Consider the following 16977-nt stretch of genomic DNA (forward strand, 5'->3'; position numbering starts at 1 on the left):
CATATAACATAAAGGTGCTAAGCAGAGCTCTTACTTTTGCCGGCATATTGGACTTCCTGGCAGCGAGAGAGGGCACTGCTGCCCAGGTTCCACCCTGAGCTCCTGGACAGAGGTGACCTAGGCTGGCGCCTGAGACGGACAGGGCTCCAGGAATCCCCTGCAGTGAGCCTAGCTGGAGACCATGGTCCCAGCTGCTTCCCTGAGTTTTCCAGAAGGGTTCATGACTGGGACACAGGAGGAGCTGATGTTAAAGCCACACTCAACAATACAGTCTCAGGCTGAGTTCCTGGGTGTCCCATTTTCTAAATACATCTCCTGCTGGAGTCACCCAGGGGATCCTTTTGGGCAGGGATCTTAAGCAACCCAGTGGGAAGGGACAATGCATTCTGGAGGGGACCCCCTGCTGAACGTGACCCATAAGTAGCAGTCTTGGTGCAGTCTCATGTTCAAAGTCAAGGTATAGTGTGGCCGGGGGTCTTCTCCCCCTCCAGGGATTCTACAGAGAAAAGAGGGAGAGAGAGGGATCCTACAAAGGAAGGAGCCAGATGTTAAAGCCGCTGCTGTCCTGAGCAGGTGGTGTGGGCCTCTCAGAGCCCTGTGGCCAGGGTTTCTGATAGGCACACACCGAGTGTGGATTTGAGGGAAGAGTGGGGTCAGCTGATGTTACAGAGAGCCGTGGGCCACTGATGGGCAGAGAGAGGGGATGGGAGAGAGAGATAGAGAGAGAGGGAGGGGCTACATCAGGAGAGGTAGGAGTGGCTGAGAGTGTGGAGGAAAGGGTTTGTTGTGATGGTTAGGGTTGGGGGTCTTCACAGTTGGTACAGACACCCACAGCATGTATGAATGTGTGACCAGCAGGGCAAACCAGTGTGCCATGCACCTCTTTCTCTTGCCTTCCTCAGAGGAGCGCATCCTGGAGACTGAGCCCTGAGCTGCTCACCAGTCTCCTCCAGATGGGCTGGGGCCCATGTTTGTGAAGAGACCAGCTGAGAGTGGAGAAGGGATGGGGTTCAGGCCGGCGGGCAGGGCTTAGTGGTCACATATTCAGAAGTTCACAAGGCAGGTGCTTTTCTTGGCTCTGGAATTGGAACATGGAACAAAACCAGGTTCATCTGTAGTGCAGGAGGTCCAGGGGTTGCTTGGATCTCCTTCGACGGAAGCTGGGCCTGGTCTGGGGGATGGGATGGGTGGAGAGGCTGCCTTTAGGTGCTAGAGTGCACACCAAGGGTGGAGCTGGATTCAGGGCCAAAGGGCAGCCAGGCCGAGGCTTGGAGAGCGGTGCATAGCAGCCCGTAGACCCCAACAGTGGGATACAGCACAGCTGACAGAGGATTCTAAACAAGGAGAATGCTGAGTTGATCCCTTGGTACTCAAGTTGAGGGTGGCTGCATCACCAGGCCCTTGTCCCAGTGCCACCAGGGAGGAGATGTTCAATCCAGGGACCAGTGGACTGGGGCATGCCAGGGCTCAGTTCCAGAGCAGCAGCAGACAGGCGAAATGGGCAAAACTGGGCGGCTGTGGTCAGCAGCCAGGGTCTGTGCAGACAGCTTTGTGGGAGCGTGGATATCCCGGGGAGACTTCCCCAGCCAGCCTTGGAGCATGCTCATCCTTCCTTCTGCTTCTGCAGATCCGGACGAGGGACAGGGTCTTCGACAGCATCAGCCACCTCATCAACCACCACCTGGAGAGCAGTGTGCCCATCATCTCCGCAGGAAGCGAGCTGAGCCTGCAGCAGCCAGTGGAGAGGAGACTGCCGCCGGGGGACCTAGGCTAGAGTGACCTCGGGCTCTGGAAACCCGCCCACCACCTGTGGGCTCAGAGCCTGCTGGGGAAGCCCCCACTCCTGGAAGAGGGCTTCCTTCAAGTTCAAGTTACATAAACTTGTTGCCGATTTCTCATATGCCTACTAAAGGTGTATATACCTATACATCCTGTACAAAGTGTCCCTCTATATTTATATTTTTTAAGATTAAGAAAGATGTAAGACTTATGTTCTGTGCTGTATGTTTTTAATGAAAAAAAAAAATGTTTGACTGTAGTTGTCCAGGCAAAAAAAAAAAAATTCTGATGATCCATTTTGCTGGGAAACCCCTCCAGAAAGGCGTAGGCTGCAGTTGTACCTAACAAAGCACAATCCAAGGGAAAAAGAGGCAGGAAGATCGGGGACACACCTGGGATTGTGATAGAGTAAAGCAGCGCGCTGCTGGAGGCTGGCTGGCCTTGCGTTGGCCACACCACAGACGTCGGCTTGCTGGTGGGGTTGCCTTCTCCTTGTGCCTCCTCTGCAGGGTACCCTCGTGCTCTCCGCACTGCACACCTGTGCACAGTTCAGCACCGGCGACTGACAAACAGGTGGGTTCCCAGTTCCCCCAAGGGCACCCTGTCATCCTTGACTCCTGTTTTATGCATTTTATGCTGAATGTGGTACCACAGAGGCCTCACTGATCAAGGGCTGGGTTGGCGAATGCTCCCTGCTGTTCTCATCGGAACCATGATGAGATGGGCATCTGTAAGAGAGAGATCCGTTTAGATGTCCTCGTTCATGGCGCTTGATAGCGGCTGTTGGTGAATTGTTTCCTGGCTGCCCTGGGTGTTCATTGGCCAGAGAAAAGACTTGTACGGGGTGGGGTAAGGGGTGTTGGTGGCAGAGCGGTGCCTACAGGTTACCAGTGCAGGCCTGGAGGCCAACCTGGCAACCCTCACTCCTGGCCCTTCAGTGTCAGTAAGTGGTTTCGCTTAGAATGGGGACACTTTCCCTCCACTGTCATTTCCTGGTGGGTCGTTTGGTGTCAGAAAGCTGGTAGTGCTTATACTGTCATGGAGATGCCTTGGCTAAGACGACCCTGAGATGTGACAGAGGCCGTGAAAGAGTTTGTTTGCTCACTGGCACTATGACCTCGACCCCTTCTCTTCCCCAAGGTGGTGATGGCCGTGGCATCTGGCACACTTGCTCTGTGAGAAACAAGATGCCTTCACCCACTTGGAGTTATGTAGTGAGAGCCTGGATACTGCAAGAGGAGCAAGGGGTGTGGAGTTTGTGATTTTCTATTTGTGCCTGTGGAATGTTGCTTGGTCCAGTGGCTCGAGACAGGTGCCAGGCATTCACTTGGAGCCAGGCGGGACAGCGTGGTGCTGTCCAGCCACTGGTCGTTGTGTCCGGCACTGTGGGACAGGGAAGAGCTAGTGGGTGGGGATGAAGCAGATGCCAGGCTTCACTCTTAGCCTTCCCTGGAATTCTTGCCCTTTGGGGGTCCAAGCGGATGATGGAATCAATCTTCTTGAGTGTTCTCTGATGGATTGGGGCTCTGGCACCAGTCTGGTCTACCAGCGGCTTCTTGGAGTGCCATGTGGCTTCCCTGCTCCAAGTCAGCCAGATGTGATGGGCTGGGTGGGGATGCTGGCAGCAGCTGGCTCAGGCTCCCAACATCCAGTGGCTCTGAGAGCTACACTGTACTTCTGCACCCAGGGAGGCCTGTGGCCCTGTAGGCCACATACAGGTCCAATTTTCTTGTGTGCCAAAGTCCACAACCTATAAAGATTTAACCTGCATCTTACTCACTTTGGACTGCCTGGGTTTGATTTCTGATTCCGACTCCTGACTCCAGCCACCTGCTAATGCACACTCTGGGAGGCCGTGGTGATGACTCAGCACCTGGGGCTCCGCCACCTGCATGGGAGACCTGGCCTGAGCTCCTGGCTCTTGCCTCTGACCCCTGCCCAGCCCTGGCTGGTGGGCATAGTTGAGGAATCAACTAGCAATGTCTCAATTGAATAAAATATCAAGCAAGCTTCTCTTGAGGTCTTGCTTCCACAGACCAAAAAAGCTACCATTAAGGATGTTAGCAAAGTAGGATGCAAGTGGCATAAGGTTTGATTGGTTGTATTTTTACTCTTACAGGCACCTAAAGAAAGAGTAAATCTGAAGTTTTGATCTCTTCTGAAGTGAGCATTTATTAAAGGGTAGTGGGCAACTAGAATATACTATTGCATGAAAACAATTTAGACCATTTAAAGCACCAGAATCACATCCTTTCTTTTCCATGTTACTTCCAAATACAGAGTTACCCTGGACAGCGCCCTGTGAGTAAACTGGCACAACCCTCAGCAGGCTCTCAGAGCGGATTCCAGATGTCAGGGCCACCAGCAGTTGTTCAATCCCTGTTCCTGTCCCCTGTAAAGGGAACTGGAGTCCACACCAGCTGTCTCATCCCCCATCACATGCCATGTGGGTGAGCCCTGCTTGTGAGCTACACTTGCTAGTGGAGGACCTATGCTTGGGTAGGGCCACACCTTGCACAGGTCCCTGCAGGCTGCTGCAGCAAAAGTTCTTCCACTCACTCAGTGTTTGCAGCTCTGCCAGATGCCAGCCAAGGCTCAAGGCTCAAGGCTTCTCATCCTCATGGGCTCTCTGGCCAGTGCAGGGCTGCTGACCAAGGGCACACCAGCACGATGCCGTGCACATAGGGGCGCCATCACTACGCGCTGGACAACTCTGGGCCCATGGGTGTGTCCAGGCCCTGCTGCCCCCTCCTGGTGCCTCTACCACTCCACACAGACCCCTGAGGTCTGCAGGAGCATGAGGAAGGCTGGCCATCCTCAGGGGCCCCTCTCTGCTCAAAAGAGTGGTTTGCCCTCACCCGCCACCCTTCTGGGTGACTCAGTCCGTTTTAAGTTGCGTCTGCATCCTGTTCAGGTCAGCCAGCCCTCCAAGCGTCAGTGTGATTTAGTGCGGTTGAGGTTAGCTTTGATCTTGGCCCACAAGGTTCCCTTGCAGAATAGGGGGCGGGGGCTGCATAAGCAATGTGGCTGAAGGAGTGGCCACACCCAGCCCCCCGCACCCTGCCTTGGGGTGCTCTTGATGCTCTAGCTCTAAAATGCAGTGTTCTCTGGAGCATCAGATGAATGACTGAAGGGGACTCTGTTCCCTAAGTGTTGCTTCAAAACGCAGATGCCCTGGTCCTCATTTTATCTGCCTTGGTGGCACCTGCAGGCCAGACCACATGGCCTTCCTGGGAGCAGAGCCCACACTGCAGCCCTTCCCAGGAGGTAGTGCTGGCTGTGCTGGACACCTCTGTCCAGCCCCAACTCTTGCACACCCAGGATCATCAGTCACACACTGGGTACCCCAGTCCTGAGCCTGGGCTCATGCCACACTGCAGGGTGACACTATGAGACAGTGTGTGTGGAGGGGGTGCAGGTGAATTGTTTAAGCGTGGAGAACGTTTAATTTCTGGAGTCTTCATTTACACCCCCCCTCCCCCCAGAGTGTCAGATCTCTCCTGTTGACCCGAGGTTGGATGCTTCTGTGAATGGTCAAGTGGGAGCAGACGGGAGAATTTTGTAGGAAGACTGTAAATCAACCACTACAGGGCCCTGGCAAAGGATCCCTGAGGGTCTCAGGATGAGACTTGGGTTTTCCCACAAAACGCTTAAAGCTGGTGTTGATGAGGGCAAAATGACAAAACTTCATTCTGGTCACAGGCAGCAAAGCCCTGTGTGGGACCACAAGCAAGGGAGCTGTACGGGGTAGGCTGGTTGGAAGCACCCATTCCTGAATTGGCTGAATCTGGCAGGAGGTGGGGGGCTTCCTAAGTCCCACCCTATGACTGCAGCAAGTGCACTCCTGCCTCTGATTTTACACTGGCGCTGTTTCCAGGGAGCATGGTGGCCGCTTCCATAGCAGGGCTCATAGACGCAGACCTGGGGAGGGGGGATTAGAGTGTGTGTTCTTGCTCACTTGTGCAGTGAGCCTTAGAATGGAGAAGGAAGGGGCATGCAGAAGGCTGTCCTGACGTGGGCAGCTGGGGGCATTGCAGAGTCAGCCCGGTGGAGGGGAGGAAGCCAGGCTATTTGTCTACCAAGCCCAGCACTGGAGCAGAGATGTTTCTGAGGACAGATTCATGCTCAAGCAGGGCAGTCCTGGGACACAACCAGGCACTGGGATCAGCCGATTTAGAGGAGGCGGGCAGCAAAAGTAGCTGGTGCTGGTGCACCTGCAGATTGCTGGGCCCCATCCCTTCCCATCAGTAGGTGTGCGTGGGCCCTGAGCATCTGCATTTTAAATACAATCTCCAGTTGGTGCTGGCGTGGGTACCCTATGACTTTAAAAAGCATGAGCTGGAGCAAGTTTTCAATCTCTTGTTGATGGCTTCCCTCCCCACACACATGATTAAGCTTACATCCCATCTCATGTCATGGATCCCAGGGCCCATGCTGAGAAATTATAGGTGGAAGATGATTAAGCATTGATAACTCCATGCAACCATCACTGGCAGATTAAATGCCGTCTGCCAGCCACAATTTATTTATAATGGAACTTATACATATTTATAAGTTTGCGGCAACAAATGCAGCTTTCCAACTGGCGTGTTTTATGGCTGCCAGGAGAACTGCAACTTCAGACAAGAAGTTTTTTGAGTGTGAATTGCGTATATATATATATATACACGCACAGACACTTGCGCACACTTGGCTGATTAAAATGGACAGGCATCTCTGTGTATGGACACAGACTGGCTCTGCAAGGTGCACCCCCCTTGGGATTGTGGTTTTGCAATTGCAAAAAGCCAAAGTGACGTTAAGCCTTGGAGTCAGCTGGGGAAGGAGGTAGCGTTGGCTGTCCTTTGCTAGGAGAGGGGCACATGGTGGGCACTGCTCAGCTTTCCTTACCAAGCTCACTGGTGCATCCGCTTTTAGGTGGCAGGCCCTGTGGCAGGCTCGGAGCACAGAGAAGTAAGTGCATGAAGTTTCTGCCTACGTTTCTAGTTTCATAGGGGAGAGACATACAAAGGGTTTGGAGTGGGACCAGCCCTTGCAACGTGGCCGTGCCCAGGTTTAAGGGGTCCAGTGAAGACAGGTATCTAGGTTGCCGTGAAACCCTGAGAAGGTTCTGGAAAAGCTGAACATGCTGTCAGAGGAGGCAGAAGGAGGTGTGGCAGGCTTTGAGCTCACCTGGCACAGGTGAACGGCTGGCATCAGAGCGAATGCTGGGGGTGGGGGTGGGGCCAGAGTTCTTACTTTCCTCCTCTTCCTTCCCTGCTGGCTCAGATGCCCCCCGATATGCAAATTCCTGAGAGCCCCCAGACACAGGGGCTCATTCCTTAGGGCTGGGAGGACCCTTCTCACTGAAGAGAATCAGAAATGAAACCTCAGAGGATTCTAATTTTGTGTTGTTTCCTTTTGTCTCACCTTGAGAAGCTAGTTAGAAAAACATGCCGACAGGGAGTGAGTGCCCTGGCCCCAGGCTGCTGAGGTCATGAGTTCACGCTCACGCACACCTTAAACACAATCCATGTTTGTAACCACAGCGATCAAGTGACGGCGAGCGAAGCCGAAATGAATGAACAATCCTTTTGGGAGTGGCCAGCTGCCTGCCCCCGTGCTCATTCATAACTGGGCGTGACTTAAACAGAACGTTCTCTGTCCTTTTTGACTTCTTAATATACTTGTTCTGGGTTACTGTAAAAATCAAGTATGTGAATGTTTCTTTTTATGCAAAAACTAAATATCGGGTGTTGAAATCCCAGGATTAGGAGACAACTCCATGTAAATTCAATGTTTGCTACTTTTTTAAGAAGCCGCTGGGTGGTAAATGCGACACACTGGTAAACGCATATTGTTCGACGACGCTGTTCGCATTCACTTTTCAAGAAGCAAAATCATCGCCTCGGCCGGTGCTCTGGCTTGTAGCTGCCTGGCCGCCCCCTGACTTTGACATGGAGAGGGCCCTTGCCTTTAGGGCAGGGTCTCTGAGGAGTTGGAAACAAAGTCCACTTCAAGTTTTTAAATCTCTGTTTACTCACCTAAGCAACCAAACCTAAGTCACCTGGCTAGCGTTTCTGAGACCCAACAGGAGAGCGAGTGAGAACGGGCTTCCGTTCACTCCTCACCTTCCAGTCCAGTGCTGGAAACCATGGGGTTTCCACAATGAGCCCTTTCCTGGGCTTCCGGTCTGCCCAGCGAGGGAGGGGATCACGCACCATCCCTGTGAGCCGACTGGGGTCCAGAAGGGAGAAGGAGCTGCTTGGCGGAGGTGACGCTGCGTTTCTTGTCGTCGTAACTGGCGATTGGACTCTGTGCCTTGATTACCTGAACGGTGGGTGAACATCGCTGCTCCTTGTGGCAAACCCTTTGGAAATTTGATACTAAAAAAACCTTTGGGTGTTGAGGTGTCAATGTGTAGACACAATTGAGAAGCATGGACTTGGCCGAGTAATTTAGATGTTTTCTATACAATGTATATTGTTACATTTCTGTGAAAGGCCCTTGACCAGTTAACTTGAGGGTTGAGTAAAACCATTTTCTATATAGCTAATTGTATCACTGTCAGTGTGAGTCTGCTGGCAATAAAGGCTACTGGGAAAAATCTGTATTTGGATGTGGGTCTGGCATTGTGTTAGAGAGAGAGAAAGAATGGAGTGTGACATTTTCCCCCTAGAAAGTAGGTTACTCAGTTCCGTCAGGAGATTCCTAGGAAACCTCCATCCATCAAGGGCACAAAGGGGTGGGCGTGGCTGGGGCATTTTAGCCGGCCTTGGACAGGTGGGCTTGCAGTTGCAGCCCTGGGGTGTGTCAGGAACCGGCATCTCATCCCGAGTGGCCATAATGTCACCTCCAGAATGGTTCCACCAAGGATGGGCTCTGCAGGACCTCCTGACAGAGGGACCGGCTCTGATCTGCCCCCCTCTATTCACACAGATAGCAGCCGACCAACGCAAAACCCAGTATTCTATCTCGGGGCTGTTTTCATTGCCATGGCTCAGGGTTTTCTCCTCCTCCAAAGGCCCCTCTCTCACTCTTCCTGAATCCTGCAGGATGTCCTCCAGCTGTTGCAAATGACACCTAGCTCACCTCATTCAGTGCCATCACGATGTGGGTGGGAGAGGAGATTGCACAGGGCCTATGGGGCTCTCAACGTGCTTTAATTCCTGAATGGCTGAGAAGCACTGGTACCAGGTAGGGAACAGACACGTCCACTTTGCCTATATTGAAGGGTGGCTCCCACGAAAACAATCGACTTCCAAGAACACAGTTATACAAAGGCTTTCCATTTTATTTGTTGTTTTTTTTTTTTTCTTAAACAAACATACATTGGAAATGGCAAAGGCACTAACCAAAGAGAGATCTGATGCACAGCTGCTCGGCGGCGGCGTTCAGGATTCCCCGTCTCCAGGCCTCCAAGAGAAGGCTCTGAATCCCACAGCTTCTAAGCTACTGTTGACGGGCTGGCTGGGAAAATTCAGATGGGTTTCAAAGCCGGGTTTTGTTTTTTAGTACCTATCCAATGGGTACAATGACTTTGTTTGGCTTCTGCGTTCTCCCACAGGCAAGTCTTCTCATAGCACTGGTGGCTCTGATACCTTAGAAGCATTAATGGCTGTCAGGAAGCTGAGTGAGAGAGTGTAGGGTGGCTGAGCTCAGGGGCAGAGGGATCCCGGGGTCCCCACGACCATCGTACCTGCGGCACAAAGTGCAGACATCCTTTCATTCTCAGTGTGGGAAGGCTTCACTCCAAATCTGAATGCTTTCCTTTCCCAGAAATGTCCTATGCCTTCTCATGCCAGTGAGGGTGAATCAGCTTTTTAGTGACACAGAGAACGCCATGGTGAGCATCTGCACCCCACATGGTTTGTCTCATCAGGAACAAGAGTCAGAGGGGTCTTTGGTCAGTGTGTGGTGATGACCCAAGTCCCACGGGACTGCTCCTCCATGACAGACTGCATCACACAGCAACCAGGAGTTGTTAAGACTATTCCTGTAGGTCCTGGGCAAAAGTCCCCGCTGAACCCAGGAAGTACTTGGGGGTGGTGGTGTGACGTTCACCAGTGAATGAGTGCTTCTGAAAGCTGGCTGCTTTTGTCTGATTTTTTTTTTTTTTTTTTGCAAAGTACTCAGTGCGGCAGCTGTGGGCTTGCGCTGGCTTCACAGGTGCTCCCAGCTCACCCTTGGGCCCTGCACGGAGAATCTGAGAGGAGGGGCCTGCAGGACAACTTCTTCCACAGCATCCTTTTGTGTGGGGAACAAGGTTCTGCTATTATTGTAAAGTGAAACCGTGGGAGCATGAAGGTGTGGCTACCGGATCACGTCTCCCAGCCTCCTTCAGGTTGGCTTTGCGGAGCCATGATTCCACCGATGGCCCCAGCCACCAGGTAGCGATGGCATGGATGATGCTGATTTGAAATTTTGCATGCAGGATCAAACCTGGTGTGGAACCAGAGTACCAGAAGCCTCTTCTCCGGGATCATCCTGTCACACTAGGCAGACTTTGGCTCTCCAGCACTCAGAAGGTGAACAGGGCCAAGGCCAGCCTCCGCCTCTCCCCCATGGGGTCTGTCTTTGGTCGACCAAGGGTTCCGGCACGTGGAAGAACTTGGCTGGCTTTTCTGTGGATGTGCATGAGCTTGTATAGGAATACAGAAATGAAGGATCATAGGGCTGGCGTGAGTCAGTCTTGCACATGGGGAGCTAGCTTGGAACAAGACTTGGAAACTGGAGACCTTGTGACTGAGGCCTGATGTCAGTCTGAGGCGACTAGAGATTGCACGTACACCTGAAGTGCATCCATGTCGTGGTGCCTAGAGGTGCAGGTGGAACATGCTTGCAGAAACTGCTACACAGCCATGTGGGGGTGTTGAGACTTCATGGAGGTACCACATAGGGAAGATCTAGAACAGATATTCCGCATGACACAGAAAGGAAGGGAGACCTTTCCACCTTATGGGGAAATACATGGTGTGAAGCGTGTCACCCAGAGGCACACGGTTCTCTGTGCGTGTGTGTGTGGTATGGTCCCTGACTACCCTCTTCGAGAACAGTGGGCTCTGTGATCGAATGGGAGGGAGTGGATGATGTCAGCAACTTAGTAAATTCCAAGTACCTGCAGCCTCAAACAGACGAGGCATGATGTCCTCCACGGCACAGGCTGGCAGTTCCCTAGGTCCCCTCCCTAGCAGTGTGCCTACAAGGCAGACCAGCGGACATCCATCAAGCGGCCACAAGAAGGCCCGCGTAGATGCAGTCACACATGGAATAAATAAGATGGGGCCGCACAGTGAGCCGTGTGGCGGTTCACTTGCAAAGGATCCCGTTCTGCAGTGTTTTGCTCGTGTCCACGATGCACGATGAGACAGCCGTGTGCAGCAGGTCCTCCTTGATCTTTGGGGAGTGGCTGCTATTGTTGCTGCTGCTTGATTTGCTTCTGCTGGGGTCGAGATTTGGCTGGACGGGCGAGGCACGGGTCCCCTGGCCCCTGACCAAGCAGGTGCACACGAGACGGAAGAAGGCACGCCTCATCTCCTTGCTGGCCAGTGTGTAGATGATGGGATTCATGGCGGAGTTGAGGACAGCCAGTACGATGAACCACCGGTCCTTGAACAGGATGGGGCACTCCTTCACCTTACAGGCCACGTCGATGAGGAAAAGGATGAAGAGTGGGGACCAACAGGTGATGAATACACCTACCACGATCACCACGGTGCGCAGCAGGGCCATGGAGCGCTCCGAGTTGTGGTGGCTGGCCACCTTGCGGCTGCTGGACTTGACCAGGCAGTAGATGCGTGCATACAGGATCACGATGGTGGCCAGGACAGCAATGAAGATGCTGATGAGGAAGGCAATGTACTTCTTGGAGTAGAGGGGTAAGATGGTGGAGCAGTCAGGGAGGTTGTGCAGGCAGTTCCAGCCCAGGATGGGCAGGGAGCCCAGCAAAAAGGCGATGAGCCAGCACATGGCAATCAGCAGGAAGACGCGGTGCTTCTTGTTGGCATCATAAGGCCGCATCTTGATCATGGTCAGGTGCCGCTCGATGGCGATGGCCAGCAAGCTGCAGGTGGACGCGCCCAGTGCCACGAACATGCTGCCCTCCCTGATGAACCAGACGGTGGGCGACAGGCTGAACGTCTTCTTGCCTGACATCAGGATGTTGACCTTGTAGGCCACGCCGGCCAGCAGGTCACAGAGAGCAAGGTTGCCGATGAAGAAGTACATGCGGTTGTGAAACTTATTGTTTTTCCAGATAGCGATCAGAACCATCAAGTTCTCCAAGACGATGAAGCTGCAGATGACCAGGGCGAACACGGTGGTGAGCGTGTTGCTCTCCGAGGAGTCCTTCAGCCGGCCCTCCAGCTTCCCCACGTAGCTGTAATGTGTCTGCAGTGTCCCGTTGCCCAGGGCGGCGGTGGCCATCGCTCGGCATTCGCGGGCGGCTACCTCCACGGTCCTCCAGAGGGCGCCCGAGGAACGTGCATTTCAAGGGACCAGGCCTGCCGGGGCTGCGACCTCAGGAATGCAGAAGCCAGGGGTGTCACAGAACATGGATTCCTGCAAAGAGGCGAAAGCAGGGGCGTCGGTGAAAAAGGGGGATGCCGCCCAGCAAGCCACAGCCACAACAGCGTCGGAGAAATGCAGGAGAAACGCCGAGGCCTTTGGACAGCGTTAAGCACAGGCCACGATTCCAAGTGGTGGAAGAAGCCCAGCGAAAGTGACGAAGGATGTGGAGATGCCAAAATAGACGTCACACAAGGCCACACAGGCCCAGATAACACCCCCGTCTAGAAATTTCAGACCAACGGGAAATGCTAACCACTTAGTCCTCATATCCCGCCCAGGAGCTGGGAAACCTTAAGCCCACTCACCCAGAGAGACAAGCAGCATTTCCTCAGGGCAAATAAACAGGATGGCGCGGGATCTGCCTATATCCAAGACTCCACAGCCTGTCGGGACTGCCCTTGTGAGACACGCCCACACTTCCTGGATGCCTCCCCTGGGGCCTGGGCCAGGAGCACAGATCAGTTCTGGGGGCACCATCCGTCTAGCCCAGGGACAGCCCTCGGGTATGACCATGCAGCCCTGAGGCTGGGCATGACTCATGGGCACCCCAGAGGGAGCAGCTGAGAACTGGCAGGGGAGGGAGTGGTACAGACGCGTGAAAGACGAGTGGGCTGAGTGTGAAGGAAGCCAGCCCAAAGTGTGCAAGCCACATGCACTCTCTCACTGAAAATTCAGTGGCTTGAATAGTAGGTTCAATCTTGTCAAGGCATTATGCTGGCAGAAGCATCTAATTGGGAATATGACAACAGAATGAAGTGGCGCGCCCAGAACCAGGCACCGGGAGGTTTCTGGATGTCAGTTCTTCCACGAGATCTTGACTTGGTCCACCCAGCCCCTCTGTGATGTCATGGGGGAAGCAGACCCCGCCATCTAAGACAGAAGTGCTCACGGTGGACTCACCTACTTGCTTTAAAAAAAAAAAAATCATTCATTAGGGGATGACATGATGGCATGGTAGGGTAAGCCTCTGTCTGTGGCACTGGCATCCCAAATGGGCACTGGTTCAAGTCCCAGCTGCTCCTTTTCCGATTCAGTTCCCTGATAAGTTGCCTGGGAAAGCAACTCTTTACACCACTGCATCCTTGTGGGAGATGCAGAAGACCCAGAAGAAGCTCCTGGATCCTAGCTCTGGTCCAGCCCAGCTCCAGCCATTGTGGCCATCTGGAGAGTGAAAAACAGTACATTTCAGTCTTTCTTGCCATCTCTCTCTCTCTCTGTAACTGCGTTTCAGATAAAAATAAATAAATAAGTGTTTTGGTAAAAGATTATGAACTTAATAACAACTGCAGTTAAATTCGATGCTTGTGTACCATCTGTAATGATCAGCTTAAGCCAGAGCAATCCTCATTTCTACCTCCTCCAGCATTTATTGTGTCTGTGCTGGGACCCTCCACACGCCTCTCTTCTTGTTCTTTACGGGATACACAGCAAGCGCTTGTGAGCTGTGGCTGCCGTAGTATACTGCAAGCTACGAGCCTGCATTCCTTTTCACTCCGCTTGGACACCTGCTATCTGCCTGCCCTATCCTATCCCTGACGCACACCTGGTGGCCACCACCCGCTGTCTAAGGTAGGAGCTCAGCATCTTAGCTACCGCACGAGGGCCAAGAGGCAAGCGTTTGTCTTTTCAAACATACTTAAGTGAAAATCACCCAAGACATGAAATACCTAATGAGGTTCAGACATCACAGCCCACAGTGTGTGGCCGGTGGAGATAACTTTGTTTTTCATGATGTTTAGAAGTCAGGTGTGTACAGATCACTCTCCAGCCTTGGAGGACACTGTGTTTGGGGTGTGATACGAGCTAAAGGCTTCATGCACCTGTGAGCGCTTTTCTGGGCAAGAGTCAAGGTCCAGTGGGAGCCTCAGCCCCTGGAAGGGACTCGACCATGAGGCTGAGAAGCAGAAGCTGGGGGAAGGAGCAGAGGGTGTGGGATGATTTTCAGGTGCTCGTGACCGTGCAGGGCCAGCAGCCTCCCTCCATGGCCTCTCTCCTGCACACCACTTAGAGGGCTGGAGTTTTCCTGATGTGGGCAAAAGACTGCTGGGTCTCCTTGCAGAGCTGCCTCTCAGCGCCTTGGAGCTTGCAAGGTCATGGGGTCTGGAAGTACTAGGGCTGCCTAGGCTGATGTCTGTGCCCTGCCCCTTCTCTGACTCCTCAGTGACAGCTATGTGGGAACCATCGAGGGCTTGGGTAGAGGTCAGCTTGAAAACCAAGCATGCTGAGAATCTACATGCAAAAAGGAAAAGAACATGCACCTGAGGTCTGACCTAAACGGCAAGGGGAAGCCACCTGCCCAACCTCCCCATCACTCCACACGAGCCCTGCCATGCCGACTCAGCCCCTGCCACCTGCCTGGATGGACCAAGGTCCTGAGCTGCAACTTCTCCCAGAGGCTGTCAACAGCCTTCCCTCCTGCTCCTCCCACTCTTGAGTTTTACTAAAAGGGTTGTCTGTCCTTCCAGCCCCATGACAAATTCCACCTGCTCTTCCAGCATCTTCTGAGGCCATATGGCCCCTTAAAAATAACAGCTGCCCACAGCCTTTTGACGAGGAAAAGTAACCATGCTGGCCTCCTGCACGCTGTCCATCAACTGTCTGCAGAAGCTCAATGCCCCTTACTGGCTTGCTGAGACTCACAGGAGCCTCCTGGTGCCTTGCGCTCAGTGGAGGCTTTCCCTCCTGCCTGGCTACCTGCCTGTGAGCAGTGAGTGGAGCATCACTTATCACACGTTCTCACTCTGTTCCATTTCCATCCTGAGTCACAGTAGAGGCCAGTGAAGTCAACAGGCCCCAGAAGTGAGACACGGCCTTCACCGGGCTGCTGAACCCAGACACCAGCCCAGCTCCCACCACGCCTGCAGACCCGTTCCTGTGCCCCCGTGCCAGGCAGCCATCTGCACTGCCCATGGTGCCACATATCTGGGCTTCTTCTCAGAGTGTCCCCCAGCTGCCCTGAAACCAGCATATTTTATACATGGTGCAAATCCAGTATCCCCAACTGGGGCAGAAATCCAAATACAAGTCCATTCCCTTGTTCTTTTAAGTAACCCCAGTACAACACACAGGTGCTTTGAAAAACTCAAGAAAACGGCATTCAAAGAGAAGTTCATTTCTGTGCCAAAACTGTTGAAAGCCATGTCTACTTTGTTTTTTTTCATTTTAATAGTTATTTCCTCTTTCTGAAGACTTTGTATACAACTTTTTTCAAAGGTTTATGCTTTATTTATTTGCATGGCAGAGCTACAGGGTAAGGACAGACCACTGGTACACTCCCCAAATGGTCGCACCACCCGAGGCTGGGCCAGGCCTACACCAGGAACCTACAGCTTCCTTTAGGGCTCCCCTATGGGTGCAAAGGACTGCAGCTGGATTGCAACCAAAGTAGCTAGGACCTCAACTGGCACCCATATGGGATTCTGGCACTGCAAGCAGAGACCTAGCTCACTACACCATGGAGCCAGAGTCATGTCTTTTTGTACAGCTTTTTAAAAATCTGCATTTATTTATTAACTTTTATTGGAAAGTCAGATATACATAAAGGAGGAAAGACAGGAAGATCTTCCATCTGCTGATGTACTCCCCAAGTGGTCGCACTGGCTAGAGCTGAGCTGATCCAAAGCCAGGAGCCAGGAGCTCTTCCAGATCTCCCAAGCAGGTGCAGAGTCCCAAGGGCCATCCTCAACTGTTTTCCCAGGTCACAAGCAGGGAGATGGATGGGAAGCGGGGTTGCCAGGATTAGAACCGGTGCCAAGATGGAATACTGGCATGTGCAAGGCTAGGACTTTAGCCTCTAGGCTACTGTGCCATGTCTCTTTTTGTACATCTTCCTGTTCTTGTGTTAACTCCTTCCTGTACCTGTTTCCCTCGTGAAGTCCTCATGCTACCCTCTACAAGGCTCGTGGAGTCTTTTGACATCCTGCCTGGCGTTGGCCATGCCACACGGTGAGGAGAGGAGGGAAGCATCCCTCTGACCAATGGTCAGCCCTGGACCTGCTTTGGGGGATGGGAGGGGAAGGGAGGAAGAAGGCAAGAACAGACACATGGCTGGGATTTTTCTTTTTCCCTGACATTGAAACTTGATCAAAGTAAAAAACAGTCTAGAAATAAAACTGCGTAGCCAGCAGGACATAGTGTGCAAGTGCCAGAGGTTATGATTCTTGAGGGGCTTTTCCATTCATGCTTGATTTATCATTTTCATAAATGAAGTGCTCATAAAGTATCTCTCCAAAACTCACTTTTGTTTTTGAGCTTGTTAAAATGATTCCTTGCATTCTGGCATAACTGGGAGGTAGATGCTCCTCTCTGGACTCTAACAGCTTATTTCTTCTGCGTTCTTAATATTGACACAGTGGGCTCAGCCTGAGAGTGAAGTGCTGGGCATCGGCACGTCACGGTGCATCATGGGCTATGTCTGTGCCTCCCTCCACTCCTGAGACCCAGAGACGATGCAGGAAAGTGCTAGCCCCTCTCCCTGACCCTTCTCCTGGATGCAGCAAGCCTTGCTCAGGGTGAAGCCAGTGGATGGAACAACCACCGCTAGGCCAGCTGCTGCAGGAGTGCCAGGCCAGCCTGCCCATGCCTCAGAAAAGGCTGCAACCTAGTCACTAGTGAGTCGAGCATGCAAGTACAGCAGGGCAGGATGGGCCT

At 52.8% G+C, this 16977-nt stretch overlaps 2 protein-coding genes across 2 annotated transcripts in view; one reads left to right on the forward strand and one right to left on the reverse strand.

The window, feature by feature from the left end:
* The window catches only part of SHC3 (SHC adaptor protein 3), a 152517-nt gene extending 150743 nt beyond the window's left edge, over positions 1–1774 (forward strand). The window contains exon 12 of the mRNA XM_040963612.1: positions 1628–1774. Coding sequence (XP_040819546.1) covers positions 1628–1774 — 147 coding nt within the window. The remainder of the gene's footprint in view (positions 1–1627) is intronic.
* Positions 1775–10772: 8998 nt separating this feature from the next.
* On the reverse strand, positions 10773–12280 carry S1PR3 (sphingosine-1-phosphate receptor 3). The gene has a single exon (XM_040963512.1). The coding sequence runs from the start codon at positions 12181–12183 to the stop codon at positions 11068–11070; it is 1116 nt and encodes a 371-aa protein (XP_040819446.1). The 5' UTR covers positions 12184–12280; the 3' UTR covers positions 10773–11067.
* Between the last annotated feature and the right edge of the window lie 4697 nt (positions 12281–16977).

Source organism: Ochotona curzoniae, unplaced genomic scaffold (genome assembly GCF_017591425.1).
Source record: "Ochotona curzoniae isolate NIBS_2020 unplaced genomic scaffold, NIBS_Ocur_1.0 scaffold_3208, whole genome shotgun sequence".
In the NCBI taxonomy this organism is placed as follows: Eukaryota; Metazoa; Chordata; class Mammalia; order Lagomorpha; family Ochotonidae; genus Ochotona; species Ochotona curzoniae.